We start from the raw sequence: 17077 nt of genomic DNA on the forward strand, positions 1-17077 counted from the left end.
TACATTTTATTTTATTTTTTTTGTATTATTGGGCAGGTCCACCACATATGGTAGTATGTTCCGTTTGCTTGGTGACATTTCCAACATTTCAAATTCATAATTTGGTAGATCTTGGCCAATCTCACCAGTGGTAGATGCCATCTATAATACATTTTATATTGGTTTTCTTTATATGCAACTGCTTTAGTTAATTTGTAATTTATGGTCCAAATATTTTCCTATTGATCCATATTGATACTGTGTCCAAAATATTTTGCCCAACAAATTATACTACCCTTCACTATTTCCTCCTCCGTTTTGTAGCTTAATAAGTACAGTGGTACCTCATCTTACGAACGCCTCTTCTAACGAACTTTTCAAGAAACGAACCTGGTGTTTAAGATTTTTTTGCCTCTTCTTCCGAACTATTTTCACCTTACGAACCCAAGCAGCTGCTGCTGGGATGAAGGGGTTTCTTTTTTCCCCCTTTTTTGAAGAAAGAAAAGGGAGGGGCTGCTTGTAGTAGGGAAGATTTTGCAGAGAACAACGTGCTTGCAAAGGCACTGAAAGGGTGTATTTTGAAGAAAGAAAAGGGAGAGGCAGCTTGGAGTAGGGAAGATTTTGCAGAGAACAACGTGCGTGCAAAGGCACTGAAACGGTGTCTTTTGAAGAAAGAAAAGGGAGGGGCTGCTTGGAGTAGGGAAGATTTTGCAGAGAACAACATGCTTGCAAAGGCACTGAAAGGGTGTATTTTTAAGAAAGAAAAGGGAGAGGCAGCTTGGAGGAAAGATTTTGCAGAGAACAACGTGCGTGCAAAGGCACTGAAACGGTGTCTTTTGAAGAAAGAAAAGGGAGGGGCGCCCCCCTTGCCTTTCTTCCTTCCCACTCACCCTTTAGCCTAGCCTTGCTTCTTCCACCCGCCCCCTTTAGCTGCTCCTCCCTGCCCTCTGTTCGCCTCCCTTCAAAAGTTTGGGATTTTCCTGAAGGATTTGCACGCATTATTTGCTTTTACATTGATTCCTATGGGAAACATTTTTTCATCTTATGAACATTTCACCTTATGAACCTCCTCCTGGAACCAATTAAGTTCGTATGATGAGGTACCACTGTATTTGTAAATTTTTGTTATCATTTTTTCCGCTGGCTGCAATAAACGTCGAGTGTGCATAGATGTCTCAATGCACACCTGATATCACTGGGGGTTTTACAGTAAGGCGATCAATCTAACCCAGAGGTCTTCGAACTTGGCAACTTTAAGACTTGTGGACTTCAGCTCCCAGAATTCTCCAGCTAGCATAGCTTAAGGTTCCCAAGTTTGAAGACCTCTGTCTTTAAACATGGGAACTTTAAGCTATGCTTATACTAAATTTCTGGAGAAAAGGTAGCCGCTTAAATTCGCAGACGACACCAAGCTGGCGGGGGTAGCCAATACCCTTGAAGACAGGCTCAAAATACAGAAAGACCTGGACAGACTAACACAGTGGGCCCACATCAACAAAATGATGTTCAACATCGACAAGAGCAAAGTCTTTCAGATAGGTAAAAAAAAAACCTGGACACACATACAGCCTGGGAGAAACCCCTCTTAGCAGCAGCGACGGCGAAAGAGAACTCGGAGTCTTGGTGGGTAATCAGCTAATCATGAGCCAACAATGTGCTGCAGCAGCCAAAAAAGCCAACACAATCCTAAGCTGCATCAACAGGGGAATACACTCTAAGACCAGGGAAGTCTTAATACCACTCTACTACGCCCTGGTTAGACCACACCTGGAGTACTGTATTCAGTTCTGCTCACCACACTTCAAAAAAGACATTGAAACTCTGGAGAAGGTGCAAAAAAGAGCAACCAAAATGATCAGGGGTCTAGAAACCAAGACCTACGAAGAGAGACTGCGGGAACTGGGCATGGGTAGCCTAGAGAAAAGGAGGGCCAGAGCGGACATGATAGAAGTCTACAAGTATACGAGGGGTTGCCACAGAGAGGAGGGGATCACTTTATTCTCCAGGGCACCGGAGGGCCGGATGAGGAACAACGGCTGGAAGCTGACCAAGGAGAGATTCAACCTGGAAATAAGGAAGAACTTCCTGACGGTCAGAGCGATCAACCAATGGAACAACCTACCAGCGGACGTCGTGAACTCCAATACAGTAGTCCCTCACCTATTGCTGGTGTTACGTTCCAGACCTCGCCGCGATAGGTGAAATCCGCGATGGGGAATTTATCGACTGATAGTACTTATTTAAGTATTTATATTGTAATTGTTTGGTAAGTTTTCATTGTTTTAAGTGTTTATAAACCCTTCCCACACAGTATTTATTTTAGATACAGTATTTAAATACAGTATTTACAATTTTAGATTTTATTTTTTTTTTGAAAAACCTGCCGATCGAGTTCGGCAGGCTGTTTAAATCTGCCGATCGGCTTCCTCAGAAACCCGCGATGAAGTGAAGCCGCAGTAGGCGAAGCGCGGTATAGCGAGGGACTACTGTACTCTGGACATTTTAAAGAGGAAATTGGGCTGCCATTTGGCTGGGATGCTATAGGGTTCCTGCTTAGGCAGGGGGGTTGGACTTGATGACCCGCATGGTCCCTTCCAACTCTAACAATCAATCAATCAATCAATCAATCAATCAATACTAAATTTCTGGAGAAAATCTCCCAGATTTGATTTGTGGCAGGATACCCATTGTAATGAATTCATAAAATCATAAAGTGGTGCATTTCAGTATTGTGCATGATTTAATTCCTATTCCTGTATAACTATTCCAATTGAGTGGTTGTGATGGCCTAGAGGTGGAGCTCTTTCCTTACAAACAGGAGGCTGCGAGTTCAAACCTAGGTAGAGGCAGATATTTCTCTCTCTCTCTGGACACAATGAGAATATATCAGCTAAATATAATTCCACATTGGCAACAGGAAGGGCATCTGGCCAGGAATCACTCCGCTCTAAGCAGTTGCCCAGACTTCACACTGCTAGGGATTATGGGGTCATTATGATGAATCCGCATACAGACGAGAGGTTGAACAACTATCCTTGTGGTGTGACCGGGACAACCTAGAACTGAACACACTCAAAACCATAGAAATGGTGGTAGACTTTAAGAGAAACCCTTCCACCCTTCCACCTCTCACAATATTAGACAACACAGTATCAACAGTAGAGACCTTCACATTTCTAGCTTCTATCATATCTCAAGACCTAAAATGCTCACCTAACATCAAAAACATTATCAAAAAATCACAACAAAGAATGTTCTTTCTGCGCCAGCTCAGGAAGCTCAAACTGTCCAGGGAGCTGATGATACAGTTCTACAGAGGAATCATTGAGTCTGTCATCTGCACCTCCATAACTGTCTGGTTTGGTGCTGCAACCCAACAGGACTGACACAGACTTCAGAGGACAATCAGAACTGCAGAAAAAACAATTGCTGCCAACCTGCCTTCCATTGAGGACCTGTATACTGCACGAGTCAAAAAGAGGGCGGGGAAAATATTTACTGACCTCTCGCATCCTGGACACAAACTGTTTCAACTCCTACCCTCAAAATGACGCTACAGAGCACTGCACACCAAGACAACTAGACACAAGAACAGTTTTTTCTCAAACACCATCACTCTACTAAACAAATAATTCCCTCAATACTGTCAGACTTTTTACTAAATCTACACTTATATTTCTACTAGTTTTTTCTCATCATTTCTATCATCCTTTTCCTCCCACTTAGGGCTGTATGACTGTAACTTGTTGTTTGTATCCTAAGATTTTTATTAATATGGATTGTTTCTTCCATTGCTTATTTGACCCCTTTGACAATCGTTAAGTGTTGTACCACATGATTCTTGACACATGTCTCTTTTTCTTTTATGTACGCTGAGAGCATCTGCACCAAGACAAATTTCTTGTGTGTCCAATCACACTTGGACAATAAAATTCTATTCTATTCTATTAAAGGGCGATGATGACTGTATAACTTCTCAATTGACAGGACTCGCACAAACAAAGAACAAGCGAACACCAAACCAAGGAAACCACATTATGATTTATGATGATTTCATCACCCCATCAATGCAAACCAAGCTTGCTTTAAACAAGCCACAGCAGCGTTGGTGCTAAATCATGGTTGGCAATAAACCCTAAATCGTGGTTTGCAATAACCCAACCGGCTAAACCCTAAATCGTGGTTTGCAATAACCCAACCGGCTAAACCCTAAATCGTGGTTTGCAATAACCCAACCGGCTAAACCCTAAATCGTGGTTTGCAATAACCCAACCGGCTAAACCCTAAATCGTGGTTTGCAATAACCCAACTGGCTAAACCCTAAATCATGGTTTGCAATAACCCAAATAGCTAAACCCTAAATCGTGGTTTGCAATAACCCAACCGGCTAAACCCTAAATCATGGTTTGTAATAACCCAACCGGCTAAACCCTAAATCGTGGTTTGCAATAACCCAACCGGCTAAACCCTAAATCGTGGTTTGCAATAACCCAACCGGCTAAACCCTAAATTGTGGTTTGCAATAACCCAACCGGCTAAACCCTAAATCGTGCTTTGCAATAACCCAACCGGTTAAACCCTAAATCGTGCTTTGCAATAACCCAACCGGCTAAACCCTAAATCGTGGTTTGCAATAACCCACCTGGTGCTAAGTCAAAAAAATTTCAGAGCAACATGTGAACGCTGTCCTGCAAAGATACTCACCACTCGATCGGAGGCAGCAGAGGAATCCTTCGTGCGGTTCAGGGCAGGTTCTCCCACTGGATCTGGGGAACCTTCCGAGTTGTGGGCCCCCAAGTTGGAGTCAGAAGTGGCAGCTGCTTCCAAGCCAATGGACTCTTTTGGCGGCCTCGATCTGGGCCTACGTCCTTTCCTTCTCCTCTCTTCCAGACCATCACAGGCTGGATCGGGAGCAACCTTCTCTGGGGCCACAACCTTTCCTCCAACTTCCATTATCTGACAGTCAGCCCTGAACATCGCATCCGAGCGGGCCTGGGCTATCCGGTCATCCTGATCATCCGTGGAAACGCCCCCTTCGTAATGGAGGAGACTGAGCGAGTTCTCCTGGTCGGTTTCTGAAGAAAGCCATTCGCCGCTTCTCTGTCCCTGGACAGATCTCAGGAGGTGTTGAGCGGCTGCCCGGAGGCCCTGCCCTGTGGCCACGTGGAGTAAAGAAGGGCCAGATTTGTCTGGAGATGCCTGGAGGTCCTCGGGATGCTCGAGGAGGGGTCGCCTGTCTCCATCGCCTAACCCGTGGCCTTCTTCGCCGTCGGAGGCAGCCAAGGACTCATCTTCAGAAGTGGGCAGCTTGTTAAGTCTCTGCAGACGGGCAAAGAGCTGTAAGAACTCGGCCTGGTCAGCCTCTGGAATCTCCTCTTCCACATCCCTCTCCTCAGTCTGGTCAAGAGCGATCTTGAGGTTATTCTCTGCCTCTGAGGAGACTTGGTCTGATTTGGATGTCCAGCATAGGTTCTCTTCCTGGGCTGTACCATCCCTGCTGAGGAAACCCAAACATTTAAACATTTTTCCAAGTCCAAGAGAGGCTCCCTGCCCCAAGAGGGAAAGTGAACACAAAATATATTCACATTCATATTTATTTATTATTTATATACGAATTATTATTTATACACGAATTATTATTTATATACGAATCCCAGCAACCGGTTAGGTCCCACAGAGTTGGCCTTCTCCGGGTCCGGTTGACTAAACAATGTCGTCTGGCAGGACCCAGGGGAAGAGCCTTCTCTGTGGTGGCTCCGACCCTCTGGAACCAGCTCCCCCCTGAGATTAGGATTGCCCCCACCCTCCTTGCCTTTCGTAAAACTCCTCAAAACCCACCTCTGCCGTCAGGCATGGGGGAATTGAAACATCTCCCCCTTGCCCATGTTGTTTTGATGTATGATTGATTGTGTCCTTGTTTTTTATATACAGTGGTCCCTCGACTTGCGCGTTCTCGATTAGCGCGAAACGCTGCAACGCGGTTTTTCAAAAAATATTATTTAAAAAATAAAATATTAAAATATTATTTTAAAAAAAAAAAATTTTTTTTTTAAATTTTTTTTTTATTCTGTTCCCTGAATGGAGACCGCCGGCCGCTCAATCGGGCCGGCAGGGAACAGAATGGAGCCTTCCGCGGCGGGGCTGGTAAGGGGGGGAGCCGAGGGGGGAGCCGAGCCCAGCCCCGTGGCATTCGCTTTCCTCCCGCCGGCAGCCGACTGATCGTGGGCTCCTTCGCAACCTCGGAGAGCTTCCTGGTTTTCGTGAGCTTTCATGCCCCGGAAGCTCTCCGAGGTTGCGAAGGAGCCCACAATCAGTCTCGGCTGCGGGTGGGAGGAAGGCGAATCCCCCGTGGGCTCCGTTACATTTTCCGCTGCCAGCCAGGCCATGCTGGCGGCAGCGGAACAATCGCTGGGTGGAAGGCGTGCTCGGCTCTGCCGCTCCAGCCGCTTTCGGCCGAGCCTCCCCGGCCAAGCAGCCAGGGAAGTCGAGCCAGGCGTGGCGGCGGCAGCGCTGCTTCTCCGGTCGCCCGGTCCTCTCCTGCCTCCTGCGCCGATGTTCCCCGCTGCGACGGAAGGCAGTCGCTTGGCTAGGGAGGCTCGGCCGAAAGCGGCTGGAGCGGCAGAGCCGAGCACGCCTTCCACCCAGGGAGTCCTGCCCTTTCATTCCCGCCGACCACAGGGGCGAGGGGTGGGGATGAAGGGGCAGGACTTCCCGGGCGGAAGGCGTGCTCGGCTCTGCCGCTCCAGCCGCTTTCGGCCGAGCCTCCCTAGCCAAGCGACTGCCTTCCGTCGCAGCGGGGAACATCGGCGCAGGCCGCCGCCACGCCTGGCTCGACTTCCCTGGCTGCTCGGCCGAAAGGGGCTGGAGCGGCAGAGCCGAGCATGCCTTCCGCCCGGGAAGTCCTGCCCCTTCATCCCCACCCCTCGCCCCTGTGGCCGGCTCATCCAGGGGGGCGTGTGTGGACTGGCAAGCGGCAAGCGGGAAGACCAAGGGAAGGTTCCTTCAGCCGCCCAACACCTGATCCGCTCCGCAGCGCGGCAGCAGCGAGGAGCCGAAGATGGGGTTTCCCCTTTGCCTTTACCCCATCTTCGGCTCCTCGCTGCTTCCGCGCTGCGGAGCAGATCAGCTGTTGGGCGGCTGAAGGAATCTTCCCTTGGTCTTCCCCGCCGCCCACACGCAAACTCCACCATCTGCGCATGTGCGGCCATGAAAAAAAATGGCGCACATGCGCAGAAGGTTTTTTACTTCCGCATCCAGTATAACGCGGAAATCGGTTAGTGCGGGAGGTCTTGGAACGTAACCCCCGCGCTAATCGAGAGATCACTGTATATTGGGGTTGCTTTTATGAATTTTTTAACCTAAAACTGTAATTAGATTGGTAAATATTAGATTTGTCACTATGTACTGTTTTTGCCATTGTTGTGAGCCACCCTGAGTGCGGAGAGGGGCGGCATATAAATCCAATAAATCTAATCTAATCTAATTAGGACTTTTATGCCGCCCTTTTCTGAGGATTCGGGGCGGCTTACAGCATATAATAAACAATATACAATATTTTAGATCCAATTAATTAATTTAAAAGTCTAACACATACACCCTCCAAAAAAAAACCCTATTAAAAAACAGTCATTCCATTCGCTCAACATTCACTCAACACATTCATCAGCCAGGGGGCAAGAATCAAGGCAGGATTAGACAGATTCATGGATGCCAAGTGTATCCGTGGTTATTGAAATGGATGTCCATGTGCCGCCTCTATGTTGGTTGAGGCAGGCAGGGTTCCCTTGAGTCCCATTTGATGGGGGTCAAGGGAAAGGGAGGGTCTTGCCTTCTCTTTCTGCTCAAGATCCCCAAGGACAATTGGTGGGCCACTGTGGAACACAGAATGCTGGACTCGATGGGCTTTGGCAGGATTCAGCATAGCTCTTCTTATGTTCTTATCTAATGGTCCCAAGCCTGGCGGCATAAATGAGTCTTAAGACAGAAGGCGAGAGAGTGGGGGCAGTATAAATCTCTGGGGGGAACTGATTCCAGACGGTTGGGGCCCCCACAGAGAAGGCTCTTCCCCTAGGTCCGCCAAATGACATTGTCTAGTTGACAGAACCTGGAGAAGGCCGACTCTGTGGGACCCGACCGGTCACTGGGATACATGCGGCAGAAGGCGGTCCCACAGGTATTCTGGCCCGATGCCATATAGGGCTTTATAGGTCACAATCAACATTTTGAATTGTCCGGAAACCAATTGGCAGCCAGCGCAGACCACAGAGTGTTGGAGAGATATGTACGTGTCTGGGCAAGCCCTTAAACTGCCCGCACGGCTGCATACTGCACAATTTGCAGTTTCCGAACCCCTCTTTAAAGGTAGCCCCATGTAAAGAGCATTGCAGTAGTCGAACCTCGAGGTGATAAGGGGTGACTTGATCGAAGTGTATAAAATCATGCATGGGATAGAAAAGGTGGATAGAGAAAAAATATTTTCTCTATCACACAATACTAGGACGAGGGGGCCCTCCCTAAAGCTCATAGGTAAGAAAGCGAGGACAAATCAAGGGAAATATTTCTTCACCCAGAGGGTCGTTGGTTTATGGGATTCCCTTCCAGAAGAGGTCGTGACAGCTGTCAATCTGGATAGCTTCAAGGCAGGATTAGACAGATTCATGGATGCCAAGTGTATCGGTGGTTATTGAAACGGATGTCCAAGTGCCTCCTCTATGTTGGTTGAGGCAGGCAGGGTTCCCTTGGGTCCCATTTGTTGGGGGTCAAGGGAAAGGGAGGCTCTTGCCTTCTCTTTCTGCTCAAGATCCCCATGGACAATTGGTGGGCCACTGTGGGACACAGAATGCTGGCCTGATTCAGCATGGCTCCTCTTATGCTCTTAAGGTCATGAGTGACCATGAGTAGAAACTCCTTGTCCAGATAGGGCCGCAACTGGTGCACCTGGCAAACGCCCCCCTTGCCACAGCTGAAAGGTGGTGTTCTAAAGTCAGCTGTGGATCGAGGAGGACACCCAAGTTGTGGACCCTCTCCGAGGGGTCAATAATTCCCCCCCAGGGCAATGGACGGGCAGATGGAATTGTCCTTGGGGGGCAGAACCCACAGCCGATTCCGTCTATATATGCAAAATTGGTATAGGTACATGGTGGACCATATTCAATTTGAAATTATGGATAAAAGGATAAATTGGGATAATGAAACTGAGTTGGGACAACTGATGGGACGGTGGGACAGGGTAAGACAATATATGACGAGCAGAATCCGAGACCAAGCTACAAGAAATAAATTGGAATCACTCTATAATATGTAAATAGATATATTGCTCTTGGGTCAAGTGGACTATACAAGAAACACCCCCAATTTGGTGGTGGGGAATGTGCGTGTGTCTGGGTGGTGGGCACATTTCACTATGCACTGTTTTATGTTGTGTGATATATAAATTTGTTAAAAATTAATTAAAAAATTTATATATATATATATATAATTTATATTATATAAAAATTGTAGGTATTTATCACTGGAGGTTTTTAAAGAAGAGACTGGACACCAATTGTTTGAAATGGTACAGGAACAAGTGATGGTGAACATTTTTTGGTTCGCATGCCAAAGGGGGGGGGGTTGCAGGGGAGGTGTCACATGCCTGCTTGCCCACACCCATAATTCCATGCAGGACCCCCACACCCATAATTCTATGCATACATAAACTTCGAAAGGGAGAGAGAGACAGTTTACCTGGAGACCTCAGGATCCAAAGAAGTGGCATCTTGTAGTTCCAAACATCTTTCACCCTCACCATCCCCATCCAAGCCAATACTGATTTCTTCAGTTCCAGGGTAGCAGGGTCCTGAATCCAAATCTGGCAGTTTCGGGAAGACCTGGTTGTCACCAGGAAAAGTGGGCAGTTGTTGGATAACAGAAGCATCTTCTCCAGAATCAACAGGAGCCTCCATCTCGCCTTCCAAATCCGTAGAGGGAGGCACTAGAGAGTCCAAGGGGTTCCCAAACTCCTCGGTTGTCTCTTCCTTAACATCCATGGCACTGTCCATCATGATCGCTCCTCCAGGTCGCAGCAACAATGACCCTACACTTGGAAACAAAATGGCAGTATTTATAATTGGTTGCCGATCAGTTTCCGGTCACAAGTCAAAGTGTTGGTTATGACCTATAAAGCTCTTCATGGCATCAGACCAGAATATCTCCGGGACCGCCTTCTGCCACACGAATCCCAGCGACCGGTAGGGTCCCACAGAGTTGGCCTTCTCCAGGTCCCGTCGACGAAACAATGTCGTCTGGCGGGACCCAGGGGAAGAGCCTTCTCTGTGGTGGCCCCAACCCTCTGGAATCAACTCCCCCCGGAGATTAGGACTGCCCCCACCCTCCTTGCCTTTCGCAAACTCCTAAAAACCCACCTCTGTCGTCAGGCATGAGGAAATTGATTCCCCTGGGCCGTTTCCGCTTTATGTATGGTCTGTATGGTCTGTATGATGTATGCCGCCCCGAGTCTGTGGAGAGGGGCAGCATACAAATCTAATAAATAATAATAATAACAATAATAACAATAATAACAATAATAACAATAATAACAATAATAACAATAATAATAATGATAATGATTGTTTTTATATTAAGGGTTTTATATTGTTTTAAGTATTGGATTTGTACTGTTTTCTTGTTATGAGCCGCTCCAGGTCCTCGGAGAGGGGCAGCATACAAATCTAATAAATAATAGTAATAATAATAGTAATAATAATAATAATAATAATAATAATAATAATAATAATTTTTTGAAAACCATCGGGATTGTCAATTGCAAAAGGCCGCTTTACTGGGATCGACAAACATAATTTGCCGCTACATCACGCAGCCCTAGGTGCTTGGGAAGCGCCCAACTGGTGATGAAATATGAAATCCAGCATAGTGATCTCGTTTGCTGTGTTGTACTGACATAATAATAATAATAATAATAATAATAATAATAATAATAATAATAATAATAATAATAATAATAATCTCTGTAAAATATTAATAAAAATAAAAATAATAGACTGTAAAGAAACAGATGAAACAATCGATCACATACTCAGCTGCTGCAAAAAGATCGCACAGACTGACTACAAGCATAGACACGATGCTGTGGCACAGATGATCCACTGGAACTTGTGCCGGAACTACCATTTACCAGTGGCAAAGAACTGGTGGGATCATAAGCCCGAAAAAGTGGTTGAAAATGAGCAAGCAAAACTACTGTGGGACTTCCGACTTCAGACTGACCGAATTCTGAAGCATAACACACCAGACATCCTGATTGTGGAGAAAAAGAAAGTAAGGATCATCGACATCGCAATCCCAGGAGACAGCAGAATTGAGAAGCAGCTAGAGAAATTAGTGAAATACGAAGATCTAAAAATCGAGCTGCAATGACTCTGGCATAAGCCAGTGAAAGTGGTCCCAGTGGTACTTGGCACGCTGGGCGCAGTGTCAAAGGATCTCAGCGGACATTTGAAAACCATCGGAATTGACAAAATCTCCATCTGTCAATTGCAAAACGCCGCTTTACTGGGATTGGCAAACATAGTTCGCCGCTACATCACACAGTCCTAGGTGCTTGGGAAGCGCCCGACTGGTGATGAAATATGAAATCCAGCATAGTGATCTCGTTTGCTGAGTTGTACTGAAATAATAATAATAATAATAATAATAATAATAATAATAATAATAATAATGATATTCTTCTAAATGAATGCTGAGGCAGGTCTCAGGGTAGTTAAATCCAGGGAGTCCTTGACTTATGACCGCAATTCGGCCCCAAAATTTCAGTTGCTAAGCAAAACATTTGTTAAGTTTGCCCTGTTTTATGGCCCTGTCTTGCCACAGTTGTCCGTTTGGATCACCGTAGTATATATTACGAGGGTCGCCCAAAATGCAATGCACGAGATTTTTTTCTCTCAGCCTACAGTAATGGTACGAATGCGAAACTTTAAATTTTCAGAAACCAGAGACGTTGTGTGTTTTTAATATACAACATGTTCCTGAAAGCATCAGATAGAGTCAACACTTTGTTCAGCTTGAAGGACAAGAGGATCCGCCATTTTTAGTAACAGCCAGTCCATTGGTACACACAAATTTGGGTTAAAGCCAAAGTTAGCAACCAGACTCCTCTTTATCTTATAGTTTAAAGCTTCCAACTCAGCAGAAATGAAGTGCTTGCCCTGTGTTTCTAACAATAGTGTAATCTGGTGGGTTTTTTTAAAAAAAGGTGAACTTGTAACATTGCGGTAGGATAAATTTTGCTTTTTATCTACAAAGGTTGGCAGACCAGGGGGCTTGAGATGGATTACAAAAATAGAGGGGGCTTTTAAGGCATCATCCTGTTAATTGTTTTCTTTTTACAAAAAATCTTTTTTCCAACTCAGGAAAGAATTTTAAATCCTGACAAAAGTTTGAATTTTGCAAACTAAAAATAAAAGAAAGAAAATGGAAAATGAAACTACCATAATGTAAAGGGAGGAAGAAACAAAACATGACATTAAAATCTCATACAATCATATAAATGTGATTAGATAGATAGATAGATCGATAGATCGATAGATCGATAGATCGATAGATAGACAGACAGACAGACAGACAGACAGACAGACAGACAGACAGACAGACAGACAGACAGACAGACAGATAGATAGATAGATACAGAGTTCCCTCGATTTTCGCAGGGGATGCATTCCGAGACTGCCCGCGAAAGTCGAATTTCCGCGAAGTAGAGATGAGGAAGTAAATACACTATTTTTGGCTATGAACAGTATCACTTTAAACCCCTAAATTGCAATTTCCCATTCCCTTAGCAACCATTTAGATTATTACTCACCATGTTTATTTATTTAAGTTTATTAAAAAAATATTTATTAAAGGCAGATGAAAGTTTGGCGATGACATATGACATCATCAGGCGGGGAAAACCGTGGTATAGGGAAAAAACCCGTGAACTATTTTTTAATTAATATTTTTGAAAAACTTTTTGTGAAGTTCGAACCCACGAAAATCGAGGGAACACTGTAGATAGATAGATAGATAGATAGATAGATAGATAGATAGATAGATAGATAAACAGACAGACAGACAGACAGACAGACAGACAGACAGACAGACAGACAGACAGACAGACAGGCAAACACATGTATTTGATTTAAGGGCAAGATTCATTAAATCAGGGATCTCCAAACTCGGTCACTTTTAAGACTTTTGGACTTCAATTCCCAGAATTCCCCAGCCAACAAAACTGACTGGGGAATTCTGGGAGTTGAAGTCCACAAGTCTTAAAGTGGCCGAATTTGGAGACCCCTGCATTAAATGAAACCAGTTTTATTTTTTTCAAAGCAAACACAGGTAAGACCCTGTTTAAAAACTGGCAAGTTTTATTGCAGTGAGAATTTTCCAGGATATAGAAAACATGGTTGCAACCTTGGCGGCATGCTTCACTGAGGGAAAAAAGGTGGATTAAAAGCAGCATGCTTGCCAAAGAGAAATACCTTGACTCAATCTCCAAGGCCATCGTCCTTCCTAGGCAAAGTGCACTGAAACTACACAGCAATTGTGCTAAAGCATAACACCCACTAAGAAAGTCTGTTCAAAGTCCCTGCCAGCTGAATTCGCTTTCATTCCACCCACTCAATATTTTTTTAATAAAATTGACAGTTCCATGGGTTATTTGAGCATGCTCAGTCATCTCTGCCTTTCAAAAAAAGTTGACTGCCCCATTTTGTTTTACTGTGTTTAGTTTTAAAGAAGTTTTGACCTTAATGCTGATTTTAATGCTTTCTGTCAACTACTAGTTCAGCTTCAACCACAACAACACACGAGCTCACAACAGATATAAACTTAAACCGATCTAAGCTCGACTGTAGGAAATACGACTTTAGTAACCGTTTAGTTTTTACTTATGTTATGTTTTTTTAAACGAAGTACTATCCTGTACATGTTAGATAGATAGATAGACAGACAGACAGACAGACAGACAGACAGACAGACAGACAGACAGGTAGGTAGAAAGAAAGACAGACAGAAAGGTAGGTAGGAAGGAAGGAAGGAAGGAAGATAGATAGATAGATAGATAGATAGATAGATAGATAGATAAAAAGAAAGGTAGGTAAGTAGGTAGGTAGAAAGAAAGAAAGAAAGGTAGATAGATAGATAGATAGATAGATAGATAGATAGGAAGGTAGGTAGGTAGGTAGGTAGGTAGAAAGAAAGAAAGATGATAGATAGATAGATAGATAGATAGATAGATAGATAGATAGATAGATAGATAGATTCGATAAATCGATAGATAGATCAATAGATAGAGATAGAGATAGAGATAGATAATAAATATGAGGGACATTTTTCTCCTGGGCTTTTCAGTGACCTTGTTTGTAGAAAGAGCAAACCTTGAAACCCATCCTGTATTGTATAGCAATTGCAGCACATATGCTGCAGAATAGGAATTTTTATGTGAAAACATTAAAAAAAACCAGAATCGTCCTTTCACAAAACTTGGTTGGTTAGGATTGTTATGCTGCAGTTTTATGCTGCATCGGCTGACGGGATCGATTTAAAAAGCCACCAACCAAGAATCTGGCTGACACTTATTTGCTTCCAAATAGGCAGGAAATTATGCAATGCCTGCTTTTAAAAAAACAAAAAAAACAAAGGAGATACATACACTGTGGCTTGGTTGCTTAAGAAAAGTACCACATAGCTGGTTTATTGCTACTGCTAAAGATTCAGCAAGCCTTGACCACGGAAATGCAATGATCCTCCCAAATTAAATTTAAAAGAGGGGAGAGAACAACAGCTATGCAGTGTGAAAGAGAGCGAACTTTCTTTTTTTTTTGCTCCATTTTATAGACAAAGAAATTCTTAGCATGTATATTTTATTTTATTTATTTAATTAAATCCACAGTAACTGAATTTAAACATGCCTGGGATAAACATATATCCATCCTAAGATAAAATACAGGAAATAGTATAAGGGCAGATTAAATGGACCATGAGGTCTTTTTCTGCCGTCAGTCTTCTATGTTTCTATGTTTCTAATTGGTTTGTCAAACATGTATAGGATAGTAGTAGATTGTATAAACATAAGATAAATAAAAAGTAATGATAAAAGAGGTCAATAGGACAATAGGATGGTAGGCACAGTGGTGCACTTATACTCGCCCCTTACAGACCTCTTACTTGAAAGAAAATATGTAGGTTTAAATTTGGGCAGAATGCTCAGGTCTTCTGCACAAATTATTCTGAATTTATTTTCCACTTTTGTTCAGTCTGATCCTTCTCGCTTTCATTACTCCTCTGATGTCATTATCTACCAAGACAACTAGACACAAGACAATACATTGTGTATTGGACTAAATAAATAAATAAATAAAAATAAATAAAATAAAGAACAGTTTTTCCCCGAATGCCATCACTCTACTAAACAAATCATTCCCTCAACACTGTCAGACTTTTTACTAAATCTGCACGTCTATTTCTACTAGTTTTTCTCATCATTCCTATCATCCTTTTCCTCCCACTTAGGACTGTATGACTGTAACTTGTTGCTTGTATCCTAAGATTTTTATTAATATTGATTGTTTCTTCATTGCTTATTTGACCCCTATGACACATGATTCTTGACAAATGTCTCTTCTTCTTTTATGTACACTGAGAGCATCTGCACCAAAGACAAATTCCTTGTGTGTCCAATCACACTTGGCTAATAAAAAATTCTATTCTATTCTGATGCTTTTCTATTTTCAATTTATGTTTTTATTTCTCTCCCCCTCCATATATGGGAAACTTTACAGATTTCGAAAATAAAGAAGCAACCTTAGGAAATCAAAATTTGCCCCTTTTACAAAAGATTCCCCCTTTTTAAAAAAGTCCCTAAAGATCTATTGATTTATTTATTTAACCGCAACAACACAAGAGCACGCAACAAATTCAAACTTAATATTAATCGCTCCAAGCTTGACTGTAAAAAATATGACTTTAGCAATCGAGTTGTCAAAGCGTGGAACTCATTACCGGACTCAGTAGTGTCAACCCTTAACCCCCAACATTTTCCCCTTAGACTAGCCACAATTGACCTCTCCAGGTTCCTAAGAGGTCAGTAAGGGGCGCGCCTAAGTGCACCAGTGTGCCTTTCGTCCTCTGTCCAATTGTCTCTCCTTATCCCATATATCATATATCTTTTCTCCCTTTCATATATCTTCTCCTCTATTTTCATATCTTTTCTTTATATATAATACTTCATGTCTATTCTCTCCAATATGTATTATGTATTGGACAAAATAAATAAAATAAAATAAATAAAACTCATCTAGCAAGGGGCTTTAAAAGTTTCCACCAATACTGTATACGTTTTATTTTAAAGAGAACAAAACTAAATTTGCACACTGTAGGAAAAACTCTCCCCCTTATTTAATTTAATTAATTTAATTTAATAGATTTGTATTTATTTGGGTGGGTGGGCGAGTGCAAGACTTAACACAAAAGCATCCCCCTTGGACAAAACTTACTTCTAAGAAAAGTTTGGCTCTCAAGTTTGAAGAGGAAGATGAACCCTTTTGGGAGTCGCAAGCTCTTCGGAATCCCTTGCGGGCCGGGATCCAACACCCAGCCAGGATTAGGCCGGCAAACTGCCGATTAGAACTGAACATAGATAGACAGATACTGTATATAAATATTCAATCACGTATTTTTCTTCCTGGGGTTCGCTCTCGCTCGCCCGCCCGCTCGCTCGTTCCCATTAGGATTGAGCATGTGCTCAGAGAGGATTCTGGGAGACGTAGTTTTGTCGTGTCAGGAAGGTTTAGCTTTCCATTTGAAAAAAACGAGTGTTTGCCTGGCTTTCCAGAACGGGGCGGATTTCTGTGTTATTCAGAAGTTTTCAATTTCTTTACCAAGTCACAAAATGGTAGAATTTTTTTTAAAAAAAATAATAATTGCATTCCCTCCCCCCCAAAAAATGTAGTTGTTGCAGAGTTTATTTCCTTTTTCAACCTGAAGCATTTGGTTTCCTAACTGTACAAACCAGACATTGCCATCCTGTTTGCTGATGTAATGCAAAACCTGGCTCATGTTT

At 43.4% G+C, this 17077-nt stretch overlaps 1 protein-coding gene across 7 annotated transcripts in view; it reads right to left on the reverse strand.

Moving 5' to 3' along the window:
- The window catches only part of LOC139164031 (amyloid-beta A4 precursor protein-binding family A member 3-like), a 43458-nt gene extending 26691 nt beyond the window's left edge, over positions 1-16767 (reverse strand). For 2 of the 7 annotated variants that reach the window (XR_011558570.1, XM_070745603.1), the window contains exons 1-4: positions 16512-16728; positions 10383-10500; positions 9706-10054; positions 4684-5476 (exon numbers count right to left, since the gene is read on the reverse strand). Coding sequence is in view for 6 of the 7 variants with exons in the window: in XM_070745603.1 (XP_070601704.1) it covers positions 4684-5476; positions 9706-10054; positions 10383-10500; positions 16512-16652 (1401 nt within the window). In the remaining variant the exon portion in view is untranslated. Of the gene's footprint in view, positions 1-4683; positions 5477-9705; positions 10060-10382; positions 10501-16511 lie in introns of all 7 variants that reach the window. The other 5 variants (XM_070745621.1, XM_070745636.1, XM_070745612.1 and 2 more) reach the window with 5 other exon arrangements.
- Positions 16768-17077: the final 310 nt, after the last annotated feature.

This window comes from Erythrolamprus reginae, chromosome 1, assembly GCF_031021105.1.
Source record: "Erythrolamprus reginae isolate rEryReg1 chromosome 1, rEryReg1.hap1, whole genome shotgun sequence".
In the NCBI taxonomy this organism is placed as follows: domain Eukaryota; kingdom Metazoa; phylum Chordata; class Lepidosauria; order Squamata; family Dipsadidae; genus Erythrolamprus; species Erythrolamprus reginae.